Source organism: Lissotriton helveticus, chromosome 3_1 (assembly GCF_964261635.1).
Source record: "Lissotriton helveticus chromosome 3_1, aLisHel1.1, whole genome shotgun sequence".
Lineage (NCBI taxonomy): Eukaryota > Metazoa > Chordata > Amphibia > Caudata > Salamandridae > Lissotriton > Lissotriton helveticus.
Window position 1 is genome coordinate 1,586,002,108 of NC_136061.1, and position 17,933 is coordinate 1,586,020,040.

At 44.7% G+C, this 17,933-nt stretch overlaps 1 protein-coding gene across 7 annotated transcripts in view; it reads left to right on the plus strand.

Moving 5' to 3' along the window:
- The window catches only part of USP28 (ubiquitin specific peptidase 28), a 505,647-nt gene that overhangs the window by 76,935 nt on the left and 410,779 nt on the right, over positions 1 to 17,933 (plus strand). For all 7 annotated transcript variants that reach the window (XM_078682349.1, XM_078682350.1, XM_078682344.1 and 4 more), the window contains exons 4-5: positions 4,200 to 4,302; positions 5,822 to 5,984. In XM_078682349.1, the coding sequence (XP_078538475.1) occupies positions 4,200 to 4,302; positions 5,822 to 5,984 (266 nt within the window). The remainder of the gene's footprint in view (positions 1 to 4,199; positions 4,303 to 5,821; positions 5,985 to 17,933) is intronic.

Consider the following 17,933-nt stretch of genomic DNA (forward strand, 5'->3'; position numbering starts at 1 on the left):
ACTACTCAAAGAGGAAGTTCAAGCTCCCTTGCTTAAAGGAGCTACAGAACGTATCCCTCTAAAATATCAGATCAGGTGTGTACTTCCTTTACTCCCTAATCCCCAGAATGGACGGATCTTTGGGGCCAATCTTAGATCTGCAGCCCTTAAATCATTACATCCTGTCAGAGCATTTCTATATTGTCACTCTCCAAGATATGATCCCAGTTATCCAGCAAGGAAACTTTGTAAGCTTTAGACTTAATGGACACCAACTTTTAGATTCCCATACATCCAGCACATCGCAAATACCTCAGATTTGTGATAGTAGGCAAACATTACTAATTCAAAGTCCTCCCATTAGGGGTGACTACTGCACCTCGAGTATTCACCAAATGCCTAGCAGTTGGAGCAGCACATTTAAGCGGACAAAACATCCATGTCTTCCCGTATCTTTGACGACTGACTTATCCAAGCCAGCACTCTTCTCCCTGCCTGCGACACGCTCAAAATACCATAGACCTGCTGCTCCATCATCTAGGCTTCACCATCAGTTTCCAGAAATCTCATTTTCAAACGTTACAGGTTCAACCGTATCTGGGGGCTATCCTAAACAAACCACTGGCATTAGCCTCACCCAAGACAGGACAGCAAGAATCCAAAATGTCTAAATGCTACTATCACGATTCCAAGCCAATCAACCGCTGACAGTCAGAACTGTTATGCGCCTACTGGGTATGATGGCCCCATGCATCGCCATAGTGCCACATGCATGACTACATTTGTGTCTTCTACCGGAATGTCTAGCACTACAGTGATCCCAGTCTCGGGGTCAATTGGGAGATCTAGTGGTGATGGACAGCCGCACTCTTTGCCCTTTGCAGTGGTGAAACTCAAACAACCTGTTAAAGGGGTGGCCTTTTCTAGACCCTATTTCCCCACATCATCCTGACAACTGACTCGTTAATGACAGGAATGGTTGCTCACCTAGAGAGTCTCACAGTCCAGGGTATCTGGGACACCAAACGCCAGGGTCTCCACATCAATTATCTAGAGCTTCAAGCTGTACACCTAGCGTTGAAAGCATTGACCCCTCACCTGATCGGCAATGTTGTCTTAGTCCGGACGAACAATATGACATCCATGTACTATTTACAAAACCAGTGGACACACATTCTCTACAGTTATCATTCCTTGGTCATAACATTTAACGTTGGGCTCTACTTCACAACATTCATCTGTTAGCAGAACACCTCCTGGGTGGGAACAACTACTTTGCTGAACTCAGCAGAATCCAGCAACAAGTCTACGAATCGGAACCCCCAACCCAGAGTCCTCCTCCCTTACTTCCACAAGTGGAGATTTCCACAAACAGATCTGTTCGCAACTGTGGACAATGCAAATTACCCAAACCGCCTCCATGTCCACACACCTGCTATCCAAGGGCAATGCTCTATGGATGAAGTGGTCAGGGATATTTGCCTACCATTTTCCGCCTCTCCCTCTTCTTCCATTTCTGGTTCAGAAGGTCAGGCAAACATCTCTCACACTTAGAATAGTAGCTCCCACATGGGCCCGATGGCCCTGGTTCACAACGCTACTAGAACTATTTATAGTTCCCCACGAGAAGCTTACCCTGAACCTGGACCTTCTTACTCAGAACCCAAATCTCAAGGAACTCAACCTAGCAATTCGGCTCCTGAGATCATAGAATTTGGTTATCTCAATCTCCCATCTGAATGTATAACCATTAGCAAAGAAGCTTGCAGGCCTACTACTAGAGCATGCACTGCAGCTAAATGGAAAAGATTTGTTTTTTACTGTCACAATAAGAGTGTCTATCCATTTAATGCTACAATACAAAATACTGTTTGTTATTTTTTGCAAATACACCTTTCTGACCTTGCTTACATCTGGATGCAGTGGCTGCCTATTTGCTATAAAGACAACACCTTTCTTTGTTGAAAGTACCAGTCATCAAAGTCTGTATGGAAGGTCTTAAGAGAGTGATTACACCACAGGTCCCAAATGCTCCTACCTGGAATCTTAACATTGTTCTCACAAGACGTATTGGTCCACCATTTGAGTCACTATATAACTGCTCCCTTCAAGTTTCATCTTGGAAGGTCACCATTACATCACTAAGACGTGTTAGTGAGCCCCAAGCACTAACTTTGAATGAGCCTTTCTTCCAGCTCCACAAAGATAGGGTGGTCTTTCGCCCCCACCGAAAATTCCATTGAAAGGTGATCTTTAATTTCTACCATAATCAATTGAGTTACCTGTGTTCTTTCCTCAACCAGACTCTGTTGCGGAGAGGGCTGTCCATACATTTGGTCTTAAAAGAGCCCTTATGTACTACATTTGAAAGCGTTAAAGACTTCTTCAAAAACAAACAACTCTTTATTGCTTTTTTGCCCTCTCATACAGGAAAGTCCATATCAAAATCAGGCATTGCCAGATGGATAGTTAAATGTATTCAGACATGTTAGGTTAAAGCCAAAAGGACTTTACCTACAACCCTCTAAAGCACTCTCTATTTCTGAAATAGAAGTTTCTATGGCTTTCCTGGGCAGCATCCCCCTAGCTGATATATGCAAAGCAGCTACATGGTTTAAAGAACACGCTTCATCAAGCATTATTGTGTGCATGTTCTAGCATGTCAACAAGCTAATGTAGGTCAGGCAGTGCTACGTACACTCTTTCAAACAACTGTAGTACCCACAGATTAGCCACCGCTTTAGCCGGCACTACTCTACAGTCTATGCAAACCATTTATATCTACAGCCACACATGCCTTGAACTGATTATGTTACTTACTCTGTAAGCATCTGTGCTTGGCATGCAGTGCTGTAGATTCACATGCACCCACTCTCCTCTCCGAACACCTACGGCCATTGCAGTTCCTGTTTTTTATATGCATGGACATCTCTTTACTTACACTTACATTGCACTCCATTCTCACCCGCCTGCGAGATTTTTTTTATAACAATGTAGTTGAGGCCCATGCACATTATCACTATTAGGAAGAGTTACTCTACCTCGTGACTCGAAAGACTTCTTCAAAGGAAAAAAACTTGCACCCATCCGGACCCAACACTAGATGGCAGGAGTTTGCAAAGCATATGAATCTACAGCAGTACATGCCAAGAATAGATGCTTACAGGGTAGCATACTCCTTGCACGGTTGGAAGATGGCACTTAATTCTCCTTGGTGGTATTTCACCGAATACCTTCAGTAATGTCAAATAAATTGAGTTGACTAACCCTTGTAATTATTTCTGTTAAAAATTCATTTAGTGATGTAAAAAAATGAGCTAAAACACCTTATTTTATATAGAAGAAATCCTTTATTGAAGACAGTTACTCCATTGGTACCCCAATAGTCTACACAAGTTATAATTTAACCAAGACATGTTTCACCAGCGGCAACTCGCAGCATGTCTTTCTCTAGGCTTGTAATCCCATTTTGTTAGATCAGAGTCTGGTTTAAGCTTTAAGGGTACCTAATGCAGTCTTGTTGAAGCTGCTGGTGTCCTTGGTTCAACCCAAAAAGTCAGAATAAGCACACTATGAAATGGAAGAGAAAAGAATTAGTGTGTTTTGTAATGCTTCCATCACCTTACTACACGCAGCAACCCTACACTTTGGGCTATTTGATCATCATTCTTATTACCTGTTAATGTATGGAGTAATACTCGAATTCTGTGACACAAAAAAGTATTGCTATATTGACCAAGGTATTTGTACCTCTAGACCTTTAACTAAAGTGTAAAAATAAAAGTGCATTTGTCTGAATATTTAACAACATACTTTCAAAAGTTTAAACAATAACAAGCAAGACTGTCTTTCTGAAGACGTGTAATGGAGGTTGTGTTAATAATCCAATCAAACTTTAGAATGTAATTTGCCTTACATGGTTTAATATTGTTGCTTTGAAAATTAGTATATTTTTGATTGACTTGCTTTTATACCAACTGCATGGTCTGTATGAAATACTCAGTGTAGTACATTTTTAAACTCAAATTAGTTTCATTTCATTTCTAAGAATTCCAACATACGATGCTAAAATAAAATGGCATTAATTTGTAAAATAAATAAATGCTGAAAGTTAAAAATAATTTTAGGAATTCATACTTTCAAGGGGGTCTTACTCTGTGGGTGAGATGCGTTGTTATTTAATTAATGTCTGTTAAAATACAGTCTTTGTAATCCTCTAGCTGTGATTGACTTAAAAAATGATAGAGAAGCACTTCAAGCAGCCATCGCTCTTAGTTTACGGGACTCTACAAATCCAGAAGCTGAAGGACGAGACCCTTGCAGGTACATTCACTAGACACTTCTGGGTTACATCGATTCTGTCACATCGACAACCACTTTTTGCAGTGACATTACCTTGTGATGTTCTCTCCTTTTTAAAGTCCCGCAGAGTTTTTGCGGTGACTAAGGATGTCTGGTTAATTGAGGCAAATTCATGCAAGGCACTACTAAGTTTGTACAGTGAGCTAGTTGATAGGTAGTGGAAGCTACCAGGTGGATATTTTTAATGTGAAGTGGCTGTGAAAGCATGGTTGATCAGCTTTTGTACACCAAAATGTATATGAACAGTGTTGACTTAGGCCACTACAAATGACTTTGTATTGCTTTGGAAGTGCATTGGATAGGTTACCATGCTTTTATGATCTGATGTTGGAGAGACCCAAGGTGCTGTTGAATGTAGTGGAGTTGGATATTAAAAACTAGAATGTGAAAGTAAATGGAAGAAAGGAGCAAATGTAACCATTCCTTAATTGCCCTTCATCCTAAGCAAAATATAATGAAAAATCCATTTGCAGTTACAGAGCTTTAGTTGTAGGTTTGGAAGAACTGACAGATAAACCTTGCCTGCGAGCCTCACCCACAAGCATTACTGGCAAGTATGTGGAACACTGTAAAAATGATTGGGAAGATGAGGAGGCCAAATGGGAGATTTGGTTTTGGCTTTCACCCCCAGACTTGCAATGTGGAGTGATCATCTGCAGAGAGAGTCGTCTTTGCCTCAGCTAAACATTGATGTGTGGGAAATCTTTGTGCTGCATTGAGACACATAAAATCGTGGAAGTTTCTTGATACTTGTAACTTGTTGGTGGTTATCTGAAAGCGCTTAGAGAGTGACAACACTTGGAGATTGGCAATATCTCAAAGCACTGAAAAATTGAAGGCATCACTTAATAGTTTCAGGAGGAACCTAAGGCAATGACGGTGGGAGGATTTTCTTAGGAAGCATCCTACTGAGATTGAGACTGAGCGACTGCTCTTTGTAACCTTAAGATATGAACTGGGTAAAGGGTGTGGTAAACTGCAGTCACAGGTTACCTCTTCTTTCAGAATAAAAGGCAAAGTAAAGCAGGCACACAATAGCCTTCTGGTACAAGGATACCCTGACTAGACGATAGCAGCCAGCAGTTGTATCAGTGTTCATCATGGTGGTGGCAGTTGCATAGAAGGGCGCATTTTGTCTTTCACAGCAGTAGAGGCGCTTTGCATTAGATAATTGGCCAGCCTCCTATAACTATACAGAGCCTCTGAGTACCATATAAGAGTGTCTGACTGGCAGGGGGATTTGGAGTTTGGAAGAACAACAGATTCTGTTTGACTTGCTCGCAGGCTTTCTGTCCAATGTTGCTACATTTTCGTCACCACTTTTCGATGTTGGAAATTTTTTTATAACATAACATGCTTTTAAATTGTCCAGTTGCGGTCTCCTCCAATTTTCCCAACACTCATCCAAGAGAGCAAACCAGTTTTTTTCCTTCTATTTCGGCCAACACAGATGTTTTACCTTTGTTTGTTTCTGCGGCAGGACCTATGAGTCTGAAATCAATGAAAGTAAAAGCCGCTCCAAAAGGAAACGCTGCGAAGTGTGGAGAGATCATCCAAACCCAAACGAGTGGAGAAGAGTGGACAACTGGCCAGTTGGGATGAAGAATATCGGTAACACGTGCTGGTTTAGTGCAGTTATACAGGTTGGTATAAATCAGACTCAGTAGCATCAGCTGCAAGTCCTTTTTTGTGCATTATTCTCCTTGTGAGGAATGACCACTGGTGAAACGCCACTTGGTTGTCCTCTGCTATATCACTCTTCTGTTTGCTATTTTTAAATTGTGCTCCTCTCTTAACCTGTACTATTCTCACTGTTATATTTCTGTTTTGTTTGTAGGATCCATCTTTGTCATGTCTACCCATATTGTACTTAGTTGATGTTGCGTAATCTATTTCCAAAGTCTTGTTTTTATTCTTTTCCCACATATTGTTGAACTAGACCGCTTTTCTCACATTGTTCTGGTACCTTATTTCCTGTGTTCAACCAGCTTTGCATCCCCTCATGATGCATCTGTAGAGCTACCCACTTCTCTTGCACCTTTGTCTTTAATACCTTACCCACAACTGGCTTATATTTATGTCCTCACTTTTCCAGAAGCAGCAGTGGTATGATGTTTGGTCCTTGTGGACTGATCCATTCCAGACTTTCAGGATTCCTAATTTGATTAATTGTTTGAAGGTTTGACCCATATGGATACCTAAAACAATTGTATAGACCCGCCTTCTTTGAAGTAAGAAATAAATGTTATGGGAAAGATGATCATTCGCTTCTCTTTGTTTAATTAACTTGTATGTGTCTGTTGCCTGGAACTACATTATCAGCTTTTTCTAAGTTATGTTGCCATTACCTAAATGTGCCATGAACTTGTCCTGAAAGATTTACTTTTCTAATTGATATCCTAGCTATTTGGTCGCAAGAACCACCTCTACCTCATTGCATGTTGACATAATGATCTAATTGATTTATTGGTTTTTCGATGTAGTGGTGGTGCACTGGTTTGACTGCTTGTAAGTTACATATTTTGAAAACTGGGGCTGTTTGTACCTGTGAAGATTATTGTATTTATTTAGCTCTGGTCTCTATATCAGTTTTTTTCAGGCGGTGTATGGTAGTTATTAATTTCAGAGTGGTGATAAGTGGATTTGGGTTTCTTCTTCGAGACACTGAAGGTCTGTCGTCTTTTGGAATTGAAAATCAGATTTTTCCTTGTTTTTCGTGACGGTAATGATTGCAAAGTTCGGGTTTCTTAGCGATTTATACTACTGATTTGAGTTTTCCAGTTGTTGTACAATGTCAACAGAATAACTTGTATGTGAGTTCAGTTTTGCTTTATAAAATGTAAAGTGTTTATAAAAGCTACTGTTAGGACAAAATTATGAAAAATTCAGTTTTTTGTAATGAAATGAAAAGAAATGGCTGAGTGAACCCAAAAACACAGTAAATGGTATGAATTAGGCCTGGGCGGAATTTTAATTATGGCGGAGTAATCTGAATAATGTTGGTAATTCTGCGTTACTCTATAGCACGGAAATACCGATAATACCACTATTACACCCCTTTGCGTAATTAAGAGTAATTTGAGTGAAAATGGTCCTACTGCGAGAACACATTTAGTGAGTGTGAATGGCTGCTCACGCTGCTGTTTATGTTCTATTGCAGGTAGCATTTTTTTTTTCTTTATCATTTGCAAGAAAAAAAGAAACACAGAAGCTACACATTGCAAAAAATACACAATACTTGGCACTCCAATGCAATAGGCAAAATAAATAGGTGGGGCGGTAGCAATATGAAGGAAAAGGGATGTATGACGTTACAACACATTTTTTACAACACAACATCCATTACAACGCATTCCATTACAACGCATGCCATTACAATGAATTTAAAAAAACTACCTTTACAATGCATTCCATTACAACGCATACTACCTTTACAACGCATACCATTACAACGCATACCATTACATTGCATGTATGGTAAGTATTGGATAGTGTAGGGGTAAAAATTACTATTCTAACTCCAGGGGGTGCAACAGTAGGGTAAGTGTTGGCTAATGTACGGGTACTATGCGTTGTTATGGTATGCGTTGTGATGGTATGTGTTGTAATGGTATGTGTTGTAATGGTATGCGTTGTAATGACATGCGTTGTAATGACATGCGTTGTAGTGCTATGCGTTGTAGTGCTATGCGTTGTAGTGCTATGCGTTGTAGTGCTATGCGTTGTAGTGCTATGCGTTGTAGTGTCATGCGTTGTAATGGTTGCGTTGTAATGGCATGCGATGTAATGGATGATGCGTTGTAAAAGTTTCGTTGTAATGGTAGTGCGTTGTAAAAGTTGCGTTGTAAAGGTTGTTTCCCAGGAAAAGAGATGGCAAGGAGACAAATGCTCATAAAAACACAAGGGACTTTAAAGAAAGACATCACATCAGAGCGACTCAATTCAGATGATGAACAGTCTGCACAATTGTTCATAGCACTGGATGTGGACAGAAAGGTTCAGTCTGCCTCTGTGTGTTCTCCAGTTTGATCCATGGTTAAAAGATCATCTCTAACCGGCTGCCCTATGTCCTTACGTTTGGAAGCGATGGGCTGTAGAGATGTGCAGAATTCGTTAGAGATGTGACCGTATGACATATCTATCAGCTAGGCGGGTATAGTGGGGAAGGTATTACTGCCCCAATGTAACGCCACCTTTCTTTTGGCCAGAAGTAGCGCAATGGCAGTGAAGCACCGTACTGGAAGGGGAATAGGTTTAACATAACGAGTAAGACTTTCAGTGGGTCTGGGTTAGGTGTTTGTTCTATCATGAGAGATAACCTAGAGTAAACCTCCCTCTGAAAGGAATGGATCACTGCACAATTACAGGATAAATGTGCAAAATCGTCGTCCTCTGCTTTTGATTTGGGGCATTGGTGCAGCCTAGTGGTGTCAAACTGAGCCAGGGCCTTTGGGGTCAAGTATGCCCAATGAAGAAATGTGCAGTGTAGTAATAATTTGTGACAATGGTTATTAGAGTAGAGTTTGGTTTGCATATGGAAATAATCCCAGGTTGTCTCAGGGATGGAATATCTTAAGTCGCGCTCCGAGGCAGCTCTCAATTTCATTGCGCCAGAAGGCAACTGTTGCAAAGAAATGTGACAGTCCTGATACCAGTTTGCAGTTATCTGAAGAGGAAAGGCCTAATGTAGAGGGAGAAATTCCTTAGGTTCGTCGGGATAAGCAGGCAAGGTAACCCATAGCGTGCTGTGTAAGCCATGGAATATAAAATTATCCATTTGAGTTGAGTCTCTCCCATCTGCCATAGAAGAGCTGCGCTTAAAGGTACCATTGTCATACAGGTCACCCACAAGAGGTAGCTGATGTGAAGCAAGGGAGCAGGGCACCAAGCGAGAGGAAACCATGGATTATTTACGATGGATATATCTGGAGAGTAGAAAGTATCCACCCAAATAGTATTAATGTTTGGACTAGGCCCAAAAGGTGGTGGATAGGGTCTGTATCTCAGTAGGGTTCCAATGTGCTATTTCCTATAGTATACAGAAGGGGTGCATTTTGCACTAAGATACTACTGCTAAATGCTGGGGTAAGGTGGAGCAAAATCCTACCACCAGAGCACATTTAGCGAGCGGCTGCGTGCTATTTATGTTCTATTGTATTTAGCGTGATTTCTCCAATCCATTTTAGTGCTAAGAAAAGAGAGCTAAGTGCCGAATCAGTTTTCACACGTAATTCTATGTAATCTCACAGAATGTTTGGGTACTTACTTCCGCGTGGTTAAACTATGTGCAATTACGAGAGTAACGTCCATCTCCAGTAATAATACATGCACTCTCACTGAAAACGTACGAAATGCGTGGTATACATTTTTTAATTACGATAGTGTTAATGGTACGAAATGCAATATGCACATGGACATACAGGAAAGCGCTAGATGGAATGACTTAAAATTGAGAGTAACTGGAAGGGTTAACCTATATAAAACTTCTGGCTCATAGGAAAAAAGTGTTGAAAGTAGAACTTTTATAATGTTATGAAAAGAAATGTGCTGGTAGAAGTAGGAAAACGTTACAGAATGGCGGAAACACATGCACTCTCATGGAATGCCTTTGGAAAAAGATAAAAATAAATTCCAGAAAAGCAGAAACTGGTAGAATGATTAAAGGAGACCATCAGAGAGATGGTAAACACGCTGTGCTCCACAGGAGGGGCAAAGACTAGATGAACAGGGTAAAACAAATAAAGCCATAATAGAAATCCCGAAAATAGTGACAAAACAAAAAGCCAATGGAAAGCAATGGGTGGAGTTGCTTTCCAGGTCAGTTTTTAACATCTTTCTAATACCTCTTTCTTACCAGACAATTGTGCTGTCTGGCAGGCTTCAACATAAAAAGTAAGTTTGCTAGGAGAGTGGCACTTCACATGTTACTGGGAATGGGTCGGTGGCAGTTCTGCCACTTGCTTATCTGTGCTTGTGAGCGAATAAAAAAGAATCATTGTGTTGCCCTTGGTGACGCTGTTGCTGTGCCAGAGAAATGCTTTCAGAATATGTTGTTGTGCAGACTGTTTAAGTCTCTTGATAGAGGGGTGTTGGATGGAGTTCGGTTTTTTGAGGTTGTAATCTATGGCCATAAGGCTCATTTAATGTGAATGTGTGCCCTCTTGTGGTTAACATTTCTTTCATTCTGTACTTTTATATAAGCTGATTGAAAATTTGATACTGGCTTGGCTTTTAAAAAAAAAATCTTGTAATAAATCTTTAAAGGCATATGTATGTTTGGATAAGTTTTAATTTGTGTTTTACATTCACTTTGGTTTGATACTAAGCAACTTGATCTTGAGTGTCCAGTGTTGGTCCATGAGACAGGATCAGAGTCTGAGATTTGGGATAACCTCAGACTGTGAAACTGATTTTCATTTAGATTGATTCAGTGTACGTTTAACTTTTGTGAATACCCTGAAAATCTGGCTGGAGCTGGGCCCACTCGACCTACGTTAGATCCCACTGATCTAAACAAATGTTCCTTTCCTGTAATATATGCCTATTTTCTTGGCTTCCATATTAATGCACAGCAGAGCTTGAAATATTCATTGTCAAAATATTGTAGACCTTCTGCCTCTAATGATTGTTTGTATACAAGCTAAAGCCTCACTTGTCACTCATTACATTCTAGAAAAGGCTCTGTGGTCTCATTCTACCACATGTCAACTCTGCCTCACAGGTCTACAAGAATCTGCCTGGATTGCTTGAAAGCAGTCTTTTAGGATGCCTCCATCTCATGAAAGAGGAGCAACAAAATACTAAACCACCTCAACTCTGATCCACTTACACTAGCTCCCTCTGCGTGCCCAAAGTGTTTTCAAAATGTATTGCCTATTTCACAAGATTACCTCTATAAAAAAAAAAGCCACCATACTGATTGACCATATCTTGGATAGATCCCACACTAGAGGGAGCCACTCTTTAGCAGTGGTGCTGAATCCTTGTCCCTCTAGTTTCAGTAAACCACCACAAGCAGTGACCCCAGACCATTAAAACACCATGTAGCTTTTATGCCACCCTGTCTGTTGGGTTGTAAACAGGATCTGGAAACGCTGGTTCTAAACCTCAAGCTAAAGGGAAATTAACTTGTCATTGGACATGGACAAGTAAAATGTATAACCACTTGTCCACTTGATGGACATTTAAATGTACTCCAGAAATATATGTTTGACATATGTGGCTGTAGATGCACATGCTCTGCATATTCCTGCCATCTAGTGTTGAGTTTGAAGTTGGGCAAGTTTTTCTTTGAAGAAGTCTTTCAAGTCACAAGGTCAAGTGACTTCTCCTCTCTTTGATAATGCGCATGGGCATTGACTCAATTGTTAGATTGTGTTAGAAATGTGGTATCTGGTTGGCTAGGGTATGCAGGAATAACTCACCACTCTAGTCAGGGTAAGGGAGTTACACAACCAAGATAACCCCCGCTCACCCCCTTGGTAGCTTGGCAGAGCAGACAGGCTTATTCCAGAGGCAATGTGTAAAGCTTTTGCACACCACACACACACAAGGACATACTAGGCACACCACAAAAAGAAACTGCACACAAGGTTATATCAAAAGAATTCTTTGTATTCGTACATAAAACACATTAGACCATAAATCACTTTGTAGCATGTAAAACACATTAGACCATATCACTTAAATCAGTGCGCCACTAGGCGCTTGTCATAAAGATGCATATAAAGCAAAAGATCACCATTACATGAATATTTGTGCCGTAGGGCAGGTTGTCATAACCTCATATGCATCATGATCACTTTGCCACCATTAGTGCAGTAAATCATTTACTTAGAAGTTCTGCAAGTCCTGAAAATATTATGGCAACAATATAAGAAACAACACCTTCCTTGTGCTGCTCATGTCACCCCAACATACATTATGGCATGAGTTAGTAGGTAAGGGGGATACCACATAGATTCCCCCCACAAGATCACCATGGGATGCAGGAATGGCAATTGTAGCCCGTAGGCCATAGGGTACGGTATTTCAGCATATATCCGTAGGCCACAGATCTCTGTGCACCTACTACCAGTTATATGGTGCTCCCGTTTTCCTAGGCGGCTGGGCCATCTGCCCAGCCACTACGGATACTGCGGTACAAGTCACCGCAGCGACCTGGTTACAGGTGCCCACTTCCATGAGCCACGCAGCTGGGACCTCCCTTGAGGTCTCCTGTGGGTATATACGGCTTCCCTACAGCTGCCAGCGAGACTGCGGCGCAGCGGGAGCAAAGACAAGAGTCCCTACCCCAGGTGCGGGCCATTCGCTGATCCTGAGCCCTCGCAGGACTCTGGTCTCGCCTTGATGCTGGTGGTCTCTTGTCACGCTTCCAGCAGGATGACCTTGATGCTGCAGGTCGGGGAGAACGCGCTCGGCCTTCCTCGCTGGCCCGGCCTGCAGCAGGCTAACAGATGGAACTCCTCCGAGTCACAGTCCCGCCTGAAAAAGGAACGAGGGCGGGACCACTTAGGGGAATCTTTGACTTGTGGCCGGCAGCCAACCCTCCAGGTCGGCTGGTGGGTCTCCTCGAGGGGGGTTATACATGGTAGTCGGCGCTTCTCATCTGGAAGCATCTTTTTGTTCAGCGTTCATATCCCGCTGCGGCGAACGGACGGGGAGAACACTTTTCCATCCGCCAACTCTCCCCTCCACTGCCCACAACACAGGGAGCCCTGCAGCGCTCCGAATGCACTGGAAGCAGGCTCAATCAGCGCTCCCAGGTCAGAGTGCTCCTTGGACCAGGAACTCTTGCCCCACCACTGTGCCTCTGAAAGCACGCTCCACACGCACTGATCAGGAAGCAGAGCAAACACACGCTTCTCCTGTCAGGAACAGCAAAGTGCCCAACACATGTTTTTCTTTGTAGTAAAAGAAGGGGGGACATCATGGCACTCACAGCGCTGAATAATTCAATAAGCACCTCCTCAGCTGGGCATTGGCAGTGCAGCACTCAATGAGTTTTTTCTGAAAGAGCACACCAACTCCCCTAGCAGCGCAAGGAAGTTTAGGCCAATATCAACAGATCGTGTGAAGCTCCGGGAAATAAAAAAATAAATGTAGTACACAGGATGAAGACTTTGATGTCCCTAAGTCTTCAGAAACAGGAGGCCAGCACACACAAGCCCTTGGAATTCTTCACAAGTAGGAAACAACAGCAGGGCAAAAAGAGTCAGTTATTTTCCTCGACCACAGACAGAAGCAGCAACTGCAGGCCAACGCCACACAGCAAAGGGGCAGTACTCCATCTTACAGCTCTCCAGCTCTTCTTCTTGGCAGGGTCCTCTTGTTCCTGGAAGTAATCTAAAGTCCAGGGGTTTTAGATGTAATACTTATACTTCAAAATGTTTTTGTTCTCTTTGTGGCAATGGTGTCTGAACCAGGTCCAAACCAGTTTTGCCCTCACTGGTGCAGCATGACTACAGGGGGCGGAGCCAGAATTTTGCAGAAGGAGAAACAACTATTCAGGTGTAAGCACAACTCCTCCCACCCCTCTAAATACAGACCAGATCTGTCCAGGCCAGTGATGAGTCACCCCTCCGTGACTGTCTAGAGTGAGTGCACATCTCAGCTCCTGCCACTCACACACCAGACTCTGAATACACAAACAGCCATAGGCCCACAGAATGGTGAAGTAAGAAAATGCCCACTTTCTAAAAGTGGCATTTTCAAACACAGGATTTAAAACCACCTCCAACAAAAGGTGCGTTAATAATAGTTCAGAAAGTCAGAACTCTATTTTCTTATCTTGTCTGTTGGAAATGGGGGTTGCCCAAGTCTCAAAGGGGGTAGCATGGCATCAAGCGGGCAGGCCAAACTTGGAGGACATGTGAAGCACTCACGCAGTACCCTCAGTCAACACACCAGGCACACCACAAAAGAGGCAGGACACCAATTTGAGTTGGAAAATTAAGTAGTTTAGTATCTCCAACCTGCAAGGCAAAAATGCATCGACAGTGTCATCATAACACGGCGCCAACTGGCACCAGAGCCAAGTACTTCAGAGGGGGATTATTTACATGGGATAAAAAGGGTTGAGTCCATAGCTTTAAGGAAAAAGGATGGTTAATAAAACATTAGACCTGGGGCCAATCTGGCGGGGCCAACTCAGGCTCTCATCCTTAGGGGGTTGGCTGAAAATGTAAGATACAACATTATGCATAAATACACCTCATGCATTAGGACGCCAATCCCCACCCCTGTAAAAGAAAACATCAGGGCATCATAGTACCTCATAAATAGGAGCACCTGTAATAAAAGGTACAATCACCTGCACGGTGGCACAAAAACATGCAATTAACCGTTAGATAGGAAAGTGGCCTCACTATAAACGTATAACCAATAACCTAAGAGCCAGGCCTAACCTCAGGGACCATCTGGCAACAGGTAACTATGGCATTTCATCAGGCATGTCACCGGCTAGGTGTATCAAATGTCAGGCGGAACATACATCGCCTAGCATTAACATCAGGTAGGGCCCCCTTCATAGATAAGGAACACCTATACAGAAACGGGTAGGCTCCCTCTACCATTAACCTAGGGCAACCCTCCTCGGGGCATACATATAGAGGTGGGATGTCAGGACTAAAACACTCCAGGGAAAATTAGGCAGCAAGCAAAAAGATGCATTCCAATGGGCCTCTCACTTGGCTGTATATGACAACCCTTTCCCTGGGGACCACTACAACCTTCTACCTCCCTCCTGTGATCCTTAGGGTGAGCAAGGGCTTCTATAAGCAGTTCAGTACGCCTCCCTGGTATCCTGGGGCTCTGAGGCAGCAGTCACCAACAGCCTTTAGTGGGTTTCTAGGCACTTGGGCCCCACTTAGTCAATAGAGGCAGGGGGGGGGGAGGCGGACACCGACCCTGTGTCCCATTGCCCTCTCTACCCCCCACACTGTACATTATTGCCCACACTCACCGGGCTGTCCAGGGCCTCCTTTGCGGTGGGGGCAGGCACCGGCAATGTGCCTCGATGCCCCTGCTGCAACGTGCTCTCAATTGCAGGGCTTCCCTGACCAACTGGGAGCCCTGCGGGTCCTGCAGCACTTTCCTGCGACCTCCGATTCTCCCAGGCCCCTCTTATCCTGGGGGGACCTGGACTGCAAGGCGTAGGGGCAGGCACCGGCAATGTGCCTCGAGGCCCCCTGGCGTAACACACGCAGAGGGAAACTCTACTCCCCTCTGGGGGACTCACCCGGCTCCTTCCTCTTCCCTGGGGGGTCGGGGCGGCTCAATCGGGGCTCCCTCGACTGCACGGGAGCCTCGCAGCTGCTCTAGTCCGGGCGCCTCAGGCCGGGAGGTAGGGCGGGCACCGACAGTGTGCCCCGGCCCCGCCTGCCTCACCGGTCCCTCGCGTGGGGACACAGACCGGCGGGGTGGCCTCCCGCTCCGGTTGCTCCTCTCGGGGCTCCCTCCTTGGCATGGGAGCCCCGCAACGAAGCTTCACCCGGGTCCCCCTCCTACCTCACGGGGACCCGGGGCTTAGACTCCGCTTCTTCCTGTCTTCCCGGCCGCCCGGGCAGGCGACCAATCCCTGCGCGGCGTTGGCGGGGGCGGGCCAATGACGCGGCCGGACGCCCCCGTCGCATGGGCAGGTCGAGGCTGGCTTCTCGGGCCCAGCGCGGCCCTTTCTCTACTCCGGCGGCCCTCTCCTCACATCGGGGGCCGCCGCAACGCTGCACACCCCAGAAAGGGGGGTCTCCTCACGGCGGCGGCGGATTCCGGCGCTACCACGCAGCGCGTGGCAAAGACAAGGGGTAGGCTCCCTTTTAATTATTTATATAGCGACAAAAGCGCGCCTCCTCAGGCAGCGCTATTCACAGCGCACTGCTCCTTGCCACAGTCTCCTCAGGAAACAGCGTTTTCCACCGCGCACTACTCCTCACCACAGCGCTATTCACAGCGCACTGCTCCCTGCGCCCACACGGCAGTTCTGGGGCAGATTAGCGCTATTTTTCCTCACAGTCTTCTCAGTGCTATGGCGCTATTCACAGCGCACTGCTTGTTCAGCAGTCCAGGGGCTGGTTGACTGAGGCAGGTCAGTGAGGCACAGTTCCTCGGGGGCACAATCCTCCCCGGGCAGCTCCTCCCAGTCCAGCGCTTCCACAGGGGCCACAGCTTCCTGGGGGCACCAACCTCCCCAAACAGCGTCTGACAGGCGCTCCTCACGGAGGGGATGCGAATAGTTCCACAGCCAGCCCCAGGGGCACGCTCCTCACCTCCTCATGTGGGCACCTCTTTCCCTCAGCGCTGACGTAATTCAAGGTCCCACAGCGTCAGTGTCCTGGGTAGGGGCCCTCCCTTGTCAGGGGCCCATGGGGACAGCAGCGGGGGGGGTTTATAGGGGTGCAGGGCCCAGCTCACAGGCCCATGTGGCGGTAGCACCTCACAACAGGTCCCCTCCCTTCCTTGTCCCAGCGCTGACTGACTCTCTGGTGACACTTCACCCTATTTATACCCTCCTCCCAGGCAGTGCCAGGACCTTCTAGAATGTTGGCACATCTAGCCTAAACTGGTTCTAGGGGAGGGGGTGAGCACCCTGGGTGCCAGGCTTTCCCTCCAAAAGCTAGGGGTAGCTGGGTAATATTATCTAGACCGCTGACCTATGTCAGTCCAGTGGCAAAACCCATGACCATGGCATCCATTTTAAAAGCAATACATTTCAGTCAGGTACATTTCCAAAATGGGGGTGCAGTTTTAAAATGAGGGATTTTACAAGTGCTCACATTACTTCAGGTAATTACATTTTTCACAAGATGTCTCACACCACTCATGGCCTATACAGGTTTAATCCCATGGGGGAGACAATCTAGATGAGGGGGTCAAAAGCGAAACATTTTGGGGGAAAAAAGGCCAAGTCCAACATTGTCCCTATTGCAAGTTCCACACATACATTTTTTACAGTGCAACCCCAATGATAAGCCTATGGGACAGATAGCCTTTTGAACAGTGAAAAATGAAATGGACAGTATTTCATTATCCGGATATGTCTAACACACTAATACATGTCCTAGCATTTACATACACTGCACCCTGCCCAAGGGGGCACCTTGGGCCTACCTTAGGGGTGCCTTACATGTAAGGAAAGGGAAGGTTTGGGCCTCGCAAGTGGGTGCACTTGTCAGGACAACCCTGGCAGTTCACAACTGCGTGCGCAGACACTATAGTGGTAGATCTGAGACACATTTACAGGGCTACTCTTGTGGGTGGCCCAACCAGTGCTGCAAGCCCACTAGTAGCATTTGATTTACAGGCCCTGGCACACACCGTGCACTTTATTAGGAACTTACTAGTAAATCAAATATGCCAATCATGGATAACCAATCATGGATAACCAATCATTGTCAACCAATCATTGTCACAATTTATACAGACAGTATATACACTTTAGCACTGATCAGCAGTGGTAAAGTGCCCACAATCCTATAGACAACAAAAACAGGGTCTGAAAAATAGGAGGCAAAAGGCAAAAGGTTTAGGGGTAAACCTGTCAAAAGTGCCAGATCTAACATAGTTTTTTCTCCACCATCTGGTTCGGACATGTGTAC